Source organism: Colius striatus, chromosome 4 (assembly GCF_028858725.1).
Source record: "Colius striatus isolate bColStr4 chromosome 4, bColStr4.1.hap1, whole genome shotgun sequence".
NCBI lineage: Eukaryota > Metazoa > Chordata > Aves > Coliiformes > Coliidae > Colius > Colius striatus.
Window position 1 is genome coordinate 62,673,220 of NC_084762.1, and position 18,200 is coordinate 62,691,419.

The following is an 18,200-nucleotide window of genomic DNA, read 5'->3' on the forward strand; positions in this document are numbered from 1 at the left end:
CTCCCCAGAATTTACTTCTGTTGCATTTGGTTTGGGATTTTTTTATCCCCCTAAAAAAACTTAGACAGATCTGAGGGCAATGTCAAGTCTCGTGCCTGGCAAGCAGTGCTCTTCTGGTGAATTTCTGCAAGGCACAACAGAGAGGTATGCAGAGAACAGAGGCAGATTGTGAGGATTTTGTTTCCTTTCTGTCTCTTCCCTAGTGCTCTTTCCCTTCACTTTGAACCACTGTTTCACATTACTTCGTCAGCCACTGGCATTGGATATTTCACAGAAGGTCCTGTTCCTTGACTTTTCTGGGAGGAAAATTCTGCCCACTCTCTGCCTACTGCGTTTCTCACCCAGAATATAATGCATTTGGGAAGTGTCTGTGAAAGGTTTAACCACCCCACTAACCCTTGAGTGCTGCCTTTAGAGACTATCCATTATGTGGAGGAGGCTTCTGACAATGGCATGGGAACATGAGACCTGAGTCTGCTTCAGCAGCTGGCTCTCCTTCCTGGCACAGTGGCAGGCTGTCACTGTGCTGTCGGCTGAGTGCTGCTCACAGCCACCTCATCCCTCCATGGGGGGGGGCACTTGGGAGCCTGCTGAAAAAAAGCAGGGTTTTGCTGGGAAGTACTGATTAATCACAACCAAGCTCTTTCATGGGAAAACAGCTCGTTTGACAAACTTCCAAAGCAACAGAGGAAAGTTTGCACTGGAAGGATCCTTCTTTTCTGTCAACGTGCCTAATACCTGATAGGCGACCAAAACTAAAACTTGCATTTTCAAGGTCTAGGGCTCCATTTGCCCATCTGCTAGGAATACTGGCCAGTCAACAACCTAGAGGGCTGTGCTCCTGAGCTCCATTTTATTCATTTTGAGGTAGTATAAACATTCCTTTTAAAAATCAGATTTCAACCACAGGAAATGTCAAAATGTTGACTTTTCAACCCAAAATAAAACAATTTCCAGCAGAAAAGGAGTTCTAGTTTGTGTTTGCATTTGCCTAGTAGGGAACTAACCTTTCCATAGCTCTTAATCTCAATCAAAGGTCCACAAATCTTTCCCTTGAGGCTAACGGTTAAGTAATGGTTAGTCAAAACTAGCTGCATGTAGTAGAGACATACCTTCCTCTTGAATTCTACCTGAATTCTCAAAAATGGTCTCCAGTTAAAATGTGGACTCCATTCATTTATTGCATGTGGCTGTCAGCCTAATGCGTTGTCCATTCAGTTGTTTTTTATCCACTGAATATATAGCTATAGGTTATACGTACTATACCTGATACGTTAAAATCAACTGCTTCAGTAAAACCAACTGTTTCCACTAATCTCTTATCACATATAACTATATCAAGAAAAAAGAAAGCTAAATGAAGGACTGGTCAAAGGTGTGACTTGGAAGTTACCAGTATAAAATGTTCTGATAATTTTCATTGTTACCTCTTGCAAAAGGACAACTACACAGAAAGTTTTCTATGGGGAAAATGCAGCTTTGAGCAATGCACATATTGAAATAATAAATTCTAAACAGTAAATTAACAGTCAATTCCATTTTTGTAATAAACTGAAAAAAGAGCTGTAGGAAGCAAATCAATCCAATTACACAACACCACTTTTTCATTTTCTATTTACATTTACTTTTGAGATGTGTCAATACATGTGTCATGTACTGCAGTGTGATAGAAACAGGTAAAACATAAAAACCAAAGAGCTTCATCAAATCTCCAGGTTCTGCAAGTGTTAGAGAAGGAAACTGCTCATATGTAGGTGAAACTTTCATGGGATATGCATTTTGTTTGCTTTTTCTTTACCTTTAAGCTGTTGTGTATGGTAAGTATAAAAACAGGATTGATGGAGAGCTTTGTACCTTTCATGTCTGTACAGCAAATTTACTAGGTGTATCTTTTTGCAGTACCTTTTCTTCAGGGGTGATATATCTGCGAATGTGTTCTTCTATCTTATGTGATAGCCATCAAAAATTCACTGGCTGTGGATATAACATCTCTCAAACTTTTCCTTTGATGTTTGTGGGAGCTCGTGAAGCATCATTCCTTGCTTCCTACTGAAGGAAGCTTCCTGCTTCCTGTGACTCTATGCCATACTTCCATTTAATTCTAGTATCAATAGCAGTATTAGTTCAATGTTGTCATCACAGCTCATGTTATGCTGGTAATGCACTGTGCTCTGTATTCACATTTTTAAAATAACATTTCGATAGGATTTAGTGTATAAATAAATCTTACTTTGGAATAAGCAGAATTTACACATCTACCACATCACCAGGCATCACTGGGATGTAGCTCAGGTGAGGGCCAAGGACAAGTGATGGAGACTGAATGTGGGTCTGAAGTCAAAGGTGCTGGCTGCAGCACTTTCTCAGCTTACCCACTGGAGGCCACAGAATGGCTTTGTATCAGAGCTGACCCTGTGCCCAGGTAGCCAGCCCCAGTGGGATTGCACTCAGGGCCCTGACAAAGTCTGCATTCTTCTTTGGTGGTGGGAAGGAGAAAAAAGTCATCCCTTTCACTCTGCAGCATCTTAAAAGCTGGTAACACTAGTTACAGTTCTTGTCTTAGTACTGACTACTAAATTTCCTTATCCCACAGGAGAGTATCTTTCTTGTGAGTCTCATTTAACTTATGTTGGACTGGACAATCTTTTGAGGTCCCTTCCAACCCTTAAGATTCTGTGATTCCCCTCTGGGAGCATGAGGGCAATTTACATTAACACTAAAGGGAAGTACTCATCTTTGATCTCTGATTTTCTTAATTTTTCTACTTGTCTTTATGAGATGCATCATTCAGATTAACATTTTTAAGGATTAAATTCTTTTGAGAAATACATTTTGTCACATCTCTAATATTAACATGGATCTGGTAGTGGTCTTTAAGTCTGAAAGAAAGCTCAGAAGGCAAGTGGTTAAAAAAATGCAGAAGTGATATATGAACCAATGAAGCTTGGAAGCCACTGATGTGATATTTGTTGATATTTGGCATTAAAAATATCAGCTACTACATGAAATATGTGATTTAACTGTTCATTGGCTTTTTCTGTGTTAGAGAGTTTCCACCTTCCTCCAGTGTCTGTGATGCTGCACAAGTTTTCAGATTCTTTCTTTTCCTCCCAGCACTCCCAGCTATAACTATGCACCAAACATGGATAAGCACTGGATCATGCAGTACACAGGACCCATGCTGCCTATCCACATGGAGTTTACAAATGTCTTGCAGCGCAAAAGACTTCAGACCCTGATGTCAGTTGACGACTCGATGGAGAGAGTGAGTTAGAGAAACTACTTTGAATACAATCTTATTAGTTGTTAAAAAAGCTAAATTCATTCATTTCTTGTCTCCACCTACCACAGCCTGGAGAAAGCCTTTGGGCTACAAAGAACTACTCCACTTATCGCCAGTAGAAATTAAATCTTGTTCTCTGCAACATAGTACCAAGCTCTTCTCTTGATTCTTTTAATTGGTGCTTGAGTAAACTGGTGGTAATTTTTTTTTTTAAAGGAAAAATCTCTGGGTCTAATATAAAATCTGATATTAATAGAAGGTACATCATCTGCATGTACACATGGACAGACACAGGTGCACACATGACAACTTCTATTAATTTCACACACTCCTTTCACAGTTCATCCTTCAGCTGAAATCTGGGAACTGGCAAATCACAGCAACTCAGGTGTCAGTCTGCTAGTGTTTGCAGAAGTTAGGCAATGCAGTGTGCGGCTAATTATGGGTAACGTGATACATGAACTATTAGGTGTACTTTGCATGACTTTTTGTTCAAAAATCAAGCACCATGACCAAAGATTTTCCCCCAGAGAGATTTCTTTAAACTTTAATAAAAATTTACAGCCTTTTCCCAAGCCCACAACTGTAAGAAATGAGAAAGTTGTAGACTAACACAGTAAATCAAGGCTGAGTACCACTTGCCATAAAGCTGTAGCAGGCTTTCTTCCCAAGCTATGTTTAAGTACACAGTGACTTTTTGACATACTAATGCAACTAACTGATATTTTATTTTCTGGACCTGTTTAATTTTCCTCTCTGCAAAATGTTAAATTTAACTTGAAAGTTGAGTTGTTTAGCAGAACAGAAAAGACAATATGTAAAAATGTCCATCCCCAGAATGTCTGTTTCAACAACCTCATCAAAGTCATGTTTGGTTCTGTGAATTTAAGATGGTGGTCGTATGTGATTATGCACATGTTTTGCTACATTTAATTCAGTTTTTCCTATGCTGTGTTGCAGTTATACCAAATGCTTGCAGAGATGGGAGAACTGGACAATACCTACATTATTTACACTGCTGACCATGGTTACCATATCGGGCAGTTTGGACTGGTCAAGGGGAAGTCAATGCCATATGACTTTGATATTCGAGTTCCTTTCTTTATTCGTGGTCCAAGTGTAGAGCCGGGATCAGTGTACGTTCTCTTATGTCTCTAGCACAGCTGTTGAACCTCATGTAAAATGTTTCTTAGCACATGAAATTATCACTCTGTCTAGTTTCTTTTCATAAAGGATGTCCATAAAGCAATAAGTCTTATAAAGAGGCACACCTTCCATATTTTGTATTATTAATAAGTTACAATGCAAATGAGAAAACTGTATAAGGCACAGTCATGAGTTAGGCTTTGGATTTTGCTCTTAGAAAGCAGATGCTCATCTTTACGGCTTATCTTCTGGTTTAGCAGAATAGGTGGTGTCATGCCCTCATTGTCCATGAGTTAAGAGTAGTCTGGCTACTGCACCTCCTTGTTTTACTGTGCTGAGCTTTTTCTTTGTGATGACAGCCTGCAGTACTGGCCTGTCATTCTGAGTTGTAGACTTCAAAGGAGATTTTCTAAACTTAGCACTTCTGTAGAGCTTTACATCTTCAAAGCCCCGATAAACATTCATTACTGTTCTGTTTCCAAGAGAATGTGAAGACTTACATATCTAACATATGAGAACTATGACCTTTTCTGTTGATTTGCAGGGTGCCCCAGATAGTTCTGAATATTGATCTCGCTCCAACAATTCTGGATATAGCAGGACTTGACACACCTCCAGATATGGATGGCAAATCTGTCCTAAAGCTCTTGGACTTGGAAAGACCAGGAAACAGGTGCGTCCCAGCATTTTTTTTTTTTGCCTGTTCAGAAACAAATACTAAGTAAATCATCAACTGAGTGGAAAAAGAGATTCTGTGGAAATGAGCTGTGTCATGCCAGCAACCACAGGCTTCACATTTGAAGAGTCTCTTAAGTAGTACATCTATAAAATTGCAGGTATATACAAGTGGAGAGGTGTTCTTTCAAAAATAAATTGTTAACACTAGCGGTGTTATATATAGGTGCCAACAGTAAATATTATTATTTTTCTCTCAGGTTTCGAACAAACAAGAAGATCAAAATTTGGCGTGACACATTTCTGGTGGAAAGAGGGTAACTATTTGAGAGTTTTGGGACAGCCTGCCTGCTAGGAACACTCTCTTGTACATGCTTTCCTTTCTGTTCCTTCTTCATTCCTTTAATGGTCAGCAAATTGGTAAATTCTGAAAGCAGACTTACAGGCCCGACTCGTTTCCTGGTTTCCCACCACTGACTTTGAAAGCTGTGGTGCTCCCTAATCCCTACCTCTGAAGAAATTTAAAAGCATGTTTTTTTCTGATGACTCTCCTAGCCTGTAGTTCTTCTTTCTGTAACATTTTACATGTGCCCATATATGTCATCATCTGACTCATTTTCTTACCAAATCTGTGTCAAATCCAGCTGTGCAGAATCCTCTTATCAACTGATTTTGTATTTTCCATTCCATATAGAAAGCACTCATCATTTTTGTTCTAGTTAAGAAAAGACATGTGTAAATTAGACTTATGACTATAACTGTTCCTCTTTTCACTGATGCCTCTTACACCCTATCATGTTGCCAATTACCACTGTGAAAATTTTCCCTGGGTAAAAATTTTACAGCAATTTTCTCATGCCTCTTTACAGCTTTACAGATTATACAAACCTTGATATGATGTAGTACAATGCATTTGAGACTCAATGTAATATATAAGATTTATAAGATGCAGCCAAGATAGTGCTGAATGGGCATGGAAACCCCATAGTGTCTTTTCAGCCAGCAGAGTACTGCTTGAGTGTGTTTTGTTTTCTGAGAGAACATACATTTATGTATGAATGGTGCTGAACTGTACCTGTTAGGCATATTTCAGCAACCCTTATTCCTCTTTGGGTGATTTCCAGTAAGTCATCTGAGCCTATTTTTTCACTACATGACCTACATTGAATGTCAATAATAGAAATGTGAGATTTTTCTTTTCCCCAAGAAGACATTAAATCTTCAAGTAGCTTTGCTTTTCTAGTTGAATTCATCATCTCGAGTTTTTAAAAGAATGTATCTAAAATATTCAATTTTATTTTTTTAAAGCAAATTTCTACGCAAGAAGGAGGAACCCAACAAAAACACTCAACAGTCTAATCAATTACCAAAATATGAAAGAGTAAAAGAGCTATGCCAACAAGCAAGATACCAAACAGCTTGTGAACAACCAGGACAAGTAAGCCACAAAAACCTGCTGTCTTGTGTGTGCTACTGGGAAATGGTTATTTTTCACTACAGGCCAAGAGAATTTTGAATAATATGGCATTGGGAATAGATCATTTTTCTGAATATCTCCAGAGCAAAGAAAACCAGCCGCAAATTGCTCTAAGCAATTTGTGTTGGAGTGTTGTAGGACTGGTTCTTAGTTTACTGTCTCAGTACAGGGCTCATGATAAAACTCCCCTGCTTACATGTACCATTTAAATGACCATGTTTTCTTGAATTCAGTATATTGCTAAATACGTGAGATAATTCAGTGATAATTATGAGTGAGGGAGACATCTTTCTGAACAGTGAAAGCTTGCACTTGCTGGACTAATTCAGAATTACTGAAGCAAATTGAATAGTCCTATGGTTATGCATGATTTCATCTGTTGGGATGAACAACTGGACAACACACTTGGTAATCATCATGCTTTACTATTTATTGAAACGTCTTTAATGGAAGGGTCCTCTTACTCAGAAATACTTTCTGTTTAAGGTCACTGGAAGGATTCAGACAGCAATACACATACCCAAGTGTTACTTTTTCATCTCGTAACCTTAATGATTCCAGCGTAATGCCTGGCTCTGATGCAAATGTATAATTGCCTGCTCATAAAACCAGAAGTTACTGCAACTCTGACTATTATGCTTACACCTGCAGCTCTATAGTTTGTGTACAGAGAGAGAGCTAAATTAAGAAAAAGTGAGTCTAACTCCAAATTCTCCTCAGTCCATTCTGACTTAGTGTTAAACCTTTGGTAACATATGAATTTACAGAAGACGTGTCAGGGAGCTGTACACCTTCCCACCGACACCAGCTCCAACCAAGCACAAGCACAAGGCCTCAGGCCACAGCTCGTGCCTGCCCTGCCATCCTCCCCCTCCATCCTCATTCCCACACACCTCCCCACAGAAGTGTGAGGTGATTTCTGCCTGGCAGACTCTTATACCTTTCCCTCAGATGTTTGCTCAGCCCACCGCAGCCCGCTGTAGGCCTGGAACTGAAATATCGGTGGGCTGTTTTGAATGGGGGCATAAAGCCCTCACTGTACTCTGTTTCTATCTGCAGCCACCCATGGTGCTTCGCCCAGGGCAGGTACTGCTCTGTGCAGCAAGGGGTGCTGTGGAGAGCTTGCTCACTTAGAGAAATGCTCCATCCCTACCTCTCCTTTTCTTCTTCATGAGAGCATAGTGTTACAGTAAATCCTGGTTAATCCTGGATTGGACTGGAATATGTTTTGGCTGGCACATCCTCGGTCAAGTCCTCTGCCACAGCTCTCACCTCACACGTGCTCCTCAAACGAGGCCACTTTGAAGGAATATACACAATATCGCAGTCTCACCCAAGGGCAAAGTTTTCAGGAGTTCAAACACTGCCATTGTAAACACAGATTAAATTTGAAAAACTGAGCATTTTTATAAAAACCAAGGAGATCAATGGAGTCATTTAGACTGTTAGACGCTAAAATGCTTAGTTTTAAAACACCGAAATGTTTTCTTTGCAATTATTTCCTACTTTTCTTGCCTCTTATGCCAAAATCCAGGTTTGGAATAACTTTGCTTTTCCACATGTGAATAGAAAAGGTTAAGTGTCCCAATCAGATATCATACCTGAAGCAGCAGGAAACTTCCCACAGCTCTGTTCCCAGTCCACTGCAGTAAACTTGTCTTTCCATCCTACATCATTCAGCCCATGGTGTATGGATGCACTTCTCCCACCCCATTTATTTCCACGTCAGCCCTGAGATGCAAGGGCAGTTTCTCTCTCAGAGGGGGACTACATGCAGTGCTCACAGGGAAGTCAATGTAGAATAGGAAGAGTGAATGTAGAGCATGACACTGGAATAACATGAACTTCAGTGAGGCATTGCAGAGTGAAGTAAGTGTCCATGAGATTTTTTTCCATGTAGAAAAGTTTTTGAAGAAAATTGAAAGTTAATAGGCAAAAAAAATTTACCTCAGCCCAGATGATTTCCAGTGTGCAGTATGAGGCATCATAGTTTAATATGAGGTTCCTCCAGCAGATTTCCCCTAATCATTTTGCACCTCTTGGAAAAGAGAAAGAGGAAACATTACATGTGTCTTAACTTGGCTTTATCTTCTGAGATTAGTATATTTAATTTCAATTACATTGATCCATATATAGAAAATCAGCTTTATTTTAATTATGATAGTTTATAATACTTCCTACAGTTACTCTAATCAGTTACAGTTAACATCACTTAAATTCACTTCACCTTCACAGAATGATTGATTGCTGACAGATTTTTAAATAATTAAATTACTGATCTCTGGGACATTGCTGTTGATTGTGTGGGACTAAGAATAAGCGTTTGGGGAATTAATACACAACACTTAGTACACTTAAAGCTTGTCCTTCCTTTTAATTTATTTTAGTCAATGTCTAGAAATTGAGAATGCAATTGAAAGTTGAAAAAGAAGAAAATTTACTTTTCCTGTATTAAAATGAGGTGTGATTCTGAGACCTGCTAATTTTGAAATCTCTAAGGACATGGCACTCAGGAAAATAATTGCTTGTTAAATAGAAAATTAGCTGCCAATCAGTAAGGCTTGGGCTTACCAAATGTTTTATTTCATGAAGAAAAATAGTATATTAAGTATACATGCAAAATTGCATTAAACTACTTCCAGTATGATTTCTTTAACTTACATTCTTTGCATTTTTTACTTTCATTGAAGAGTACCTTCCTCTTGCTATTTTTTCATAATATGCTTTCTGTGAGATCAATTTGCAAAAGTTCACCCACCTCCTTGAGAATATATCAGAAATGAGGTGTGCACAACTGTGGGGATGTGCTCACTTTTGAGTTATGTTCAGGCATCAGCAGTGAGCCCTTGCAGAGGAGAGGACCATGCCTGTTGAGCCGCACTAGCAAGAGCACAGCTAACAGGTTATGGAAAGTGTGTACTCACCTCTCCTTGGATTTTGTGGGCTGCAGCTGGAGTGAGAACTCCATTAACAAAGGGACTTTGGTAAACTGGAGAAAGTCCAGTGGAGAACTCCAGAGATCATAGAATCATAGAATGGTAGGGGTTGGAAGGGACCTTTAGAGACCATCTAGTCCAACCCCCCTGCAGAAGCAGGTTCATCTAGATCAGGTTGCATAGGAACATGTCCAGGTAGGTCTTGAAGACCTCCAAGGAAGGAGACTCCACAACCCCTCTGGGCAGCCTGTGCCAGGGCTCCATCACTCTCACAGTGAAATAGTTTTTTTCTTATATTTAAGTGGAACTTTTTGTGTTCCAGCTTCATCCCATTCCCCCTTGTCTGGTTGCTAGCTACAATAGAAAAAAGGGATGTCCCAACCTCCTGACACCCATCATTTAGATATTTTTAAATGTTAATAGCATCTCCCCTCAGTCTCCTCTTCTCCAGACTAAACAGACCCAGTTCCTGCAGCCTTTCCTCATATGAGAGATGGTGATGAATTACTGAGTAGGGGCAGAGATTTGTTCAGCTGGGAGAAGAGAAGGCAAAGGGGGAATCAATTAGATTCCTTCGAGTAAGTAACAGCTAGTTAGAGAGAAGACAGACCCAAACACTTCTTGGAAGCACACAGCAAAACAGCTATCAGCAACAGACAAGTCGCAGCAAGGGAAAGCCTGACTAGGTGTGTGGAAGAAATGTTACCGTAAGAGTGATTAAGCACTGGAGCCCAAAGAGGCTGTGGAAAGTCTGTCCAGGGATACTTTCAAAACCAAATAATGTTGTTCTTACTTTGAAGAGGAGATTAGACTAAATGACCTCCAAATGTTCCATCCAGCCATTACACGTACTCTTATTTTTTTTTGCTTGCTTAATACCTGGACTTGAGGGTTTCATGTTTTACTCCTCCTCCTCAGCTTCATAATTTGGGAAGTGTTGTTAGTTTGGTCTTTCTTATAAGCGAGTTATGAGTCACCTGCCCATATTGTATTTGGATACAGACTAGACTTTGGCTCCTGCCCTGACACAGCTGGTGACCTGCACTTACCCTCAGCACAGTCAGCCCCATCACACCTAGGCCAGGTTCACTCCCCCTGCAAAGAGAACAGCAGTGGGGCAGGGTCTCTGCTCAGCCTTGGTTCTTAGGACCTTTTTGCTTAGTTTCCTTTTTGGTCCCTCCTTCACATCGCAGAGAGCACTCAAGAAGTCGTGATGCAACAGGAGGTATCCTTCATAGTTTGCATGCCAAAATTGTCAACAGTTTATGTGGTATAACTTACCGAGTTCACCTGATTGAGCCTATTTGGTTTAGTAGTCATTATTGATGGGTTTTAGCACTTAGTTTGCAGTTTGTTGGGGTTTTTTTATTTATTTCAATGATATTTCGTAGCTTTACTGTAAAAAGGTGCATAGTATAGTGATACTGATTCATCTGCAACATTGCCAACCCTGCTGTCATTTTAAAATGGGAAGCAATTGATGCAAACTTTTAACTAAAACTTCATTAATTTTCCAATAGAGGAGAAAGAAGAGCATTTGAAGAAATATTTCTCTGAGTTAATATAGCCTATCGTGACACAAATCTCCTCTCAGATTTCCACTGAAATAACCTGAGATGAGAATATGTGTTAGTTCAGGAGGTTTAGAAGCAAGCTGCTCTTAAATCCACTGACAGGTTATTTTTGTTGAACTCACTCCATCTTCTCACTCATGAAATTTTTCTGGATACTTAAGAAAAATCAAATAAAAGCATGTTAACTGTGTTTACATTTATACTTTTTCTTTCTCTCTTCCCTTACCTAAATGAGTAATTAAGGAACCAACTTAATTCACAAGTATTTATTCTTTTTTTTCTCTCCACTAGTCTGGGTCATATGAGTTTTCCTGAGGCGTAAGTTTGAGTTCTGGGACTTAGCACTGTTTCCCAGAGAGAAGTTACCTTTCAGGGTCTTGTGACTGACATGTAGGTTTTCTCCAGTGCACTGTTCAATCCATTATTTATAGTCAGTATCAAATCCATAGCCAAACATGCATTTTTATCCTCTGACAAAAATTACACAAACCACAACCTAATTTTAAAATTTTTCCAACAGGGGACAAAAAGTTTATTTTATGGGCATACATCTCCTACCCTCTGCTCGGCACTACCTGCTGGTTTGTGCACAGCAAAGGTCTGAAACTTGTAAAGATCTGTGGTCTGCTGCCAGATCCAATGAGCACTGGCAGTGGCAGAATGGAAGAAAGTTTCCTGCTGCCCATGTTCGTATGACATGCATGCACATGAACTCAAACCAAACGGGACAAGTATAATGCTGTAGCCACTAACCTTCCTGGTGCTGTTTTTTCATGCACTCCAGTTTTAGCAATGCAGAATACTGTGTTTCTTCCCAAGGAACTGTTTCTTCCCAAGAAACCGAAAGAAGTAATGTTCTGTTTGCTGAATGCGCCTGTACAGTGAGATTTTAGTTAGATTTGATCTCAATGTATCTTACAGTGATGTAAGGCTTTACAGGTTGTCACTGGAGACATGTTGCTATATCCAAGCATCAGCTCTGCGGTAAATGTGCAAGATTCTCTGGCCCTGATCCAAAGAGCATGTTACGTAATCTGTAAAGGCCTCTTATTTCTCCCATATCCTTTGCCATCTAAAGATATAGTATAAGAATTTAATTTTATTGTTCATAGTCACATTTATCACGTTATCATATCAGCAATCACTTGAAAGCGTGTCTATTTGTAATGCAAAAAGACTACTTGCCATAAATCAGCTTAAAGATAATATTGTAAAGGAAATTAGAATTGGGCTTATTAGATGTAGTCTGGTTTGGCTCAAGTATCTGTGTTCTCATAAAATAAATATCACAGACCATACACTTATAAAGGTCAGCTTTATGACCAGCTGCAGATTATGAATGAAAACATATAAGCTGGTACGAGCTGGCCAGAAGTGTCAGATGGCTGGCCAGCTACTGACAGATAGATCCTGAGCACCCACTGAAACCCAACTAAAACTATCATATGACATATACACATCACATGTGGATCCTCACAGTTTCAGAACAATCTCCTAATGTTTGCAAGAGTCAAAAGATATTGGTGATATTGGTTCAAAGCTGGCTCTTCTTTCATGCCACCTTTTCTTAGTCATAATTCACTAGAGCATCTATACAGAGGCTTAACTGGAAGCACACGTTATTGGAGCCAGTCAAGTGCTTCAAACTATGTACATACTTTTGCGAATAGCTCTTGCAGCTATTGTTCACTTTAGACCCTGCAGAGTCATCCCTCACAGTTGACAGAAGTGTGCCTGCAACTTTGTTGCTCAAGAATTCCTAGAAATTGCCAGAAATTATGATATCCCTTGTTACAATACCACTCTAGTTTTGAGTTAAAACCACACATGAAGATAAGTTCCTTTATCTCTAAAAATAATCATTCAAAGCATGGTATTTCACATTTCAGCCTAAATATTTCACATTTCAAACTAAATATTTAGGTTTCCTATTAAACAGAGGGCACCTGTTTCAAGATTTGAGAATTCTTCAGATTTAAGCAATTCTTAATCTGATATACCCACTCTATTCTGGATAAAATCCAGAAGTATTCCAGTCTGGGAAGGTCACTGGTTTCACTGATTGCATCTGTTTCAGTGCACGACTATATACAGCATTTTTGCCACCATCTTATACGTGTTCTCTAACAGAAAAACTTTTTGGTAAAATGTCAGCTTAAAAAGCAATTTTATGTATCTAACATGTTTTGACATAAAATATAGATTATGCAAGAATATTTTTTTTAGCCCTTTCTGTTGTACTCCTCTGAGATTTTCTTTTTGTAGAGTTTCCATTTTGAAGTATCCAGTGAAATATAGTATAACCTAAGTCCTCTTCAAATTTAATGTGTAGGACCCACATTAATGGATGATTATCAGTGCTGCTATTTATAACTGAAAGACTAAATTTATCCTTTTCATTGGCTCCTGTTTCTTTACACCTGAGAGTGGACATTTATTGGATAATAACAGAAATGTGTCGAAGTTGAGTTGTACCTGCAGACAAGCAAATAGATTTGGTAGAGAACACTATAGACATGAAACACTTGATGTCTTGACCTAAGTGCCTACACTACTAGAGCTCACAATGCAGTCTATGCGTTTTTTGTAAGCTAAAGAACTGCTATGACTGTGAAACGTGAAATCAATCATGCCTGTACGTCAAGAATGTGAAATTGTGCAGTGTGTAAACTTCCTAGGCTATTTTCCATTTTCTTCCATTTCTTAAACACTGTGAAACGTTTCAAAATTGACTATTTTAAAATATTTTTTTCTGTTATACAGTGATTAATTTCTTCATCTTTTTCTTCTGTCCATGTGTATCCAACTGAATGTACTTCTAAAGTCTGTCATACATTTTCCACTATATTACATCACTTCTTAAGGGACAAATTGTTTTCCTATCTATTGAACCACTGACCACTGCACTTTTCAGGAACAGTCTCTCAGGGGATAAGGCTGTATATAAATAACCATCTTTGAATATATTCATGTTGTTAGACTCTGGAGCTGTGTATGACTCAACAGAGAGTGGTCCAGTTATGAGGGAGTGGTGCAAAAATCGGGATCTGCCCTTATAAGCATCATCAACTCAGTTCTAAAATGAAGGAGTTTTTGTTCCACAAAAATGCAGCAATTGCAAATTCCCTGAGAAAACCTGGCACACTATCTCTGCTAAACAGCTGCACTTGTGTGCAATGCTCAAATACTGCTGAAAGGTAACAACACAGATTGATATCTGCAGGAGCATTTATGAGCCTCATTCAGGACCAGAGTTCATGACTGCTCTGCAGGAATGCATAGAGAACATGGCCTTAACCCGTAAACATTTCTCGGTATTCAGGTCCAGTTCAGCAGAAATAAACTGCTGCTGCTCTGCACTGTTTACAATAGGCAGCTAATTACAGGGCACTTCTCAATGTGCTGTGTGACATGGCCTCTTTGAATGGCACAGAGAAAGCAAGAACAGGACTCAGTTCTTGATGCGGTGGCACAGCCCTCAACCAGACTCCCTTATCAGTGTTATCACATCAAGTCCCCAGACGCTCACTCAGATCTGGTCACTGCTAATAGAAGAAAATGCTACACATATACACAGCCTTCAGCTAAACTGTTTTCCAATTTAGATCATACCTTTCAAAACAGGGGGAAAAAAAGGGCATGTTGAGGACATGTTTAAATAAATTTATGAAGTCTTCCTTAAGGCTTGAAGTCTTCATGCCTTATCTTAACATTCTCTAGGTTGAGCAATAATCCTCATACATTACCAAAATGAAAAAGCACCTGTAAAAATATTGTCACTGTGTTATATTTCCGGTTGGATGTTTTTCAGGGTTTCATAGCTTTGTGGTAAAATCTGACAAGGTAGTTAACACTGAAGTGTCTGCTACAAATACTGAATAATTACATTTCATAGAAACGCTTAGCTTGCCTACTGTTAAGACATCTTTCATGAATTGTCTAATTAGTTTCTCCTCTTTAAAAGGGGGCGGCAACTCTCTCAAAGCTGTCACAGTCTATTTACTAAACGAAGCTGATTTGAAATCCTGCTTAAGTAGATATTTGCAGTGCAGCACATCACAATGATTCACACTGAATGTATATTTTTATGTCTTAATTATATTCGATGGTGAAGTAGACTTAATTTTAAGGTTGTGGTATAAATTGATCAATATCAGGAAATTCAGACTCAAGGTAGTTATGAAGTCATTTACTATTGTCTTGCTTATGTAGCTCTAAGTCTCAGCAACTGTCACTGTGCCAGTGGTAATGCAAAGCAAAGCCACCAAGTACAAACAATACTCTTAACCAGCCCATTTACTCCCCTTTGCCTTTGAAAGGACTTATAAGGGCAAACTTCTATCCCAGAAGAGAATGTATCATGCCAATGACATCATCCAAGGAAAAGCTCCTCCTGCTGCAATCCAGTGCTTGCATCTCCACTGAGGTGCACGTAAATATACTTATGGATTTGTACTTTAGGTTTGACAGAGATTAAAGCAGCTCAAGCTCCTGAATGATAAAGCAGGATAGATATAATAGGAAGAATGGGATAGGATAGGCTAGGCTAGGCTAGGCTAGGCTAGGCTAGGCTAGGATAGGCTAGGATAGGATAGAAATAGGAATAGTTCAATTGGAAGGGACATACAACAATCATCTAGTCCAACTGCCTGATCACTTCACAGCTGACCAAAAGTTAAAAAGGCATTGTCCAAATGCCTTTTAAACACTGAGAGGCTTAGGGCATCAATCACCTCTCTAGGAAGCCTGTTCCACTGTTTGACCAATGTCTTGGTAAATAAGAGCTTCCTAATCTCAGATCTGAACCTCTCCTGGTGCAGCTTTGAAACATTCCTACACATACTATCATTGGATACCAGAGAGAAAGGCCTCTCTCTCCACTTCCCATCCTTAGAAAGCAGAAGAGAGCAATGGTGTCACCTCTCAGCCTCCTTTTCTCAAACTAGACAAACCAAAGCTCTTAGCCACTCCTCGTAGGATGCTCAGTCTTTTTGCACCTTTACATCTCCTAAGCTGCTGATGCAATTTGCTACCAGGGCGGCGAGGGCTCTGAGCAGAGCTGACAGCTAGCACACACATAGCCAGCCAGGGCCCAAGAGCAAGTGCAGAACAGATCCTGCTTGTTTCGGGGTGGCTGTAAACCAGCAAAGCCCCTCACAGTGGGATAGTCCCACCAGCTTTCGGGTGGAGGAGTTTCGGGACTTTGTTGATGGGGGGATATTAAGGATCCTGTCCCACATTTGCTTCCTCTCTGAAGTTAGATTCAGGCAGAAGGAAAACTGTAGGCGGGGAGTCAAGGCAAAAAGGAAATAATTGCTAAAGGGTAGGTGATTAAATGAGATCAAAGAAGGAAAAGATGAGTCATTGACAGGGAAAAAGGCTGACATAGGTTACGTTTCACAACATGACTGAAACAATATAACGGCTTGTTGCAGCCAAATGGCAGGGTCTTGCGCTTTCTCCACTGTTAGTTTGGGGGTTTTAGTTCTGAGTTAGTCCTCTTTGCTCTACTGAGAGAATAAATTAGTGCAGAGTAAGTCAGCATGTAGACAAAGGACTACCCTGTATTCCTATGGCAACAGTGAATTGTTAAATGGCCTTAGATGTCTTGCGAAGCATCATCACAAGAAGGAAGATAAACATGGGGAAAATAAGAATATGTCCACTAATTAAAATTTCATGAAGATATATTTAGTTTGTGTATGTGTCAATGTTGGGTTTTTTTAATTGATGGAAAAAAGGGGACCCGAAAACCAAAGCTAATAGTCCTGAACTTCAAAGAATAGTTTGGTATTCATAGCAGGAAGGAAAGTAGAAAACAGGAGAGGAGAAGGGCCATTGCATCAGTCATAATCTTCTTGTATGTGCATTAATGCATTTTATAGATCTAAAGATGAGCAGAAGGACCATTATGACTTGCTACATAATGCACACTCAGTACCTGATTACACTGGCATGGGCAAAGATTCAAGAAAGTTAGTATAAAAATTCCATCTAAGAACTCTGAGGCATCTTTATAATGACACTTTTAAAAATAAAATTAAAAAAAAATTTGAAAATGAACTGAATCATATTTAATCCTTGTTTAAAATAGAGAATTATTATTGGCTTGTACTAGACACAGAGAGTCTTGTTTTAATGTTAGTCATAATACTGTTAAAAATCATCTAAATGACTATTGAATCCACTCCTGGAACCTCTTGCTATAATTAATGCTAGACAAAGAGAATACTTCTTTTACCTTAAAATGGTGCTTTTGAGACTCATTAAAAAACTAGTGCCATATGTTTATAAATGTTATGTGTACCCAATAAACACAGGAAATAACAGTGGTGCAGTCAGTTCTTATCCTGTAACAATCTTCTCTTGCTGCAGTAGGAAGAGTGCACACACTATTGCAGAAAGAAATCCTGCACAGCGTTACAGCTCTCAGACACCTTTACTTCTAGAAGGTTACCTTGTCACTTGTAGGTGTCTGTTTATACTGAAAGTCTGGGCATGAGTATAACATTTCTAGGGAGCCATCAGATTTGTGCGAGTCTGTGGCCTTCTACATGTAGTTTACTGTTTTGGGATATAGGAGACCTGCTAATGCACAGGTAAGGTCTCTGAGTGTGGAATACACTTTTTAGCTCAGCCCATGTGTTAGGCCAGAGAGCGCTCTCACAGTGCTGAGGTTCAGAGCCGCATCAGCTCACTCCTCGGGTTATCAGGTCAGCAGATTTACCTGTGGCTTAGTTTTCTTTCTCCATTCTTCAGTCAGCTTGACAACACCCCCAAAACAGACCAGAGCATCCATTATTTAAGGGAAGAGACTTACCAAAATGTGCGTGCTCTGATAGTACTGTCCATTTCAAAAATTAAATTGCAGACTCCATTAGGACCAGTATCCAGCTCTCTTGCTATTATTAATGAGACAAGAGAAAGCTATGCTATTCAGTCACGGGAGCCAGAAAAGGACACACTATACGGGAGTTTAGCTGAAACTGCAACCAAAAGATTCCACTTATCAATAGTATTATTGAATTTTGTTCTCTGCAGTATCCAGCCAAACTTAATTGCTTTGTATGCAAGCTCTGATCATTGTGGCTTAAGATGTACAAGTGAAT

General features: G+C 39.4%; 1 protein-coding gene across 6 annotated transcripts in view; it reads left to right on the top strand.

Moving 5' to 3' along the window:
• Positions 1–18,200, top strand: part of SULF1 (sulfatase 1) — a 100,380-nt gene that overhangs the window by 64,274 nt on the left and 17,906 nt on the right. For 5 of the 6 annotated variants that reach the window (XM_061995692.1, XM_061995694.1, XM_061995695.1 and 2 more), the window contains 5 exons: positions 3,115–3,265; positions 4,244–4,419; positions 4,974–5,102; positions 5,365–5,421; positions 6,413–6,542. In XM_061995692.1, coding sequence (XP_061851676.1) covers positions 3,115–3,265; positions 4,244–4,419; positions 4,974–5,102; positions 5,365–5,421; positions 6,413–6,542 — 643 coding nt within the window. The remainder of the gene's footprint in view (positions 1–3,114; positions 3,266–4,243; positions 4,420–4,973; positions 5,103–5,364; positions 5,422–6,412; positions 6,543–18,200) is intronic. The other variant, XM_061995697.1, reaches the window with a different exon arrangement.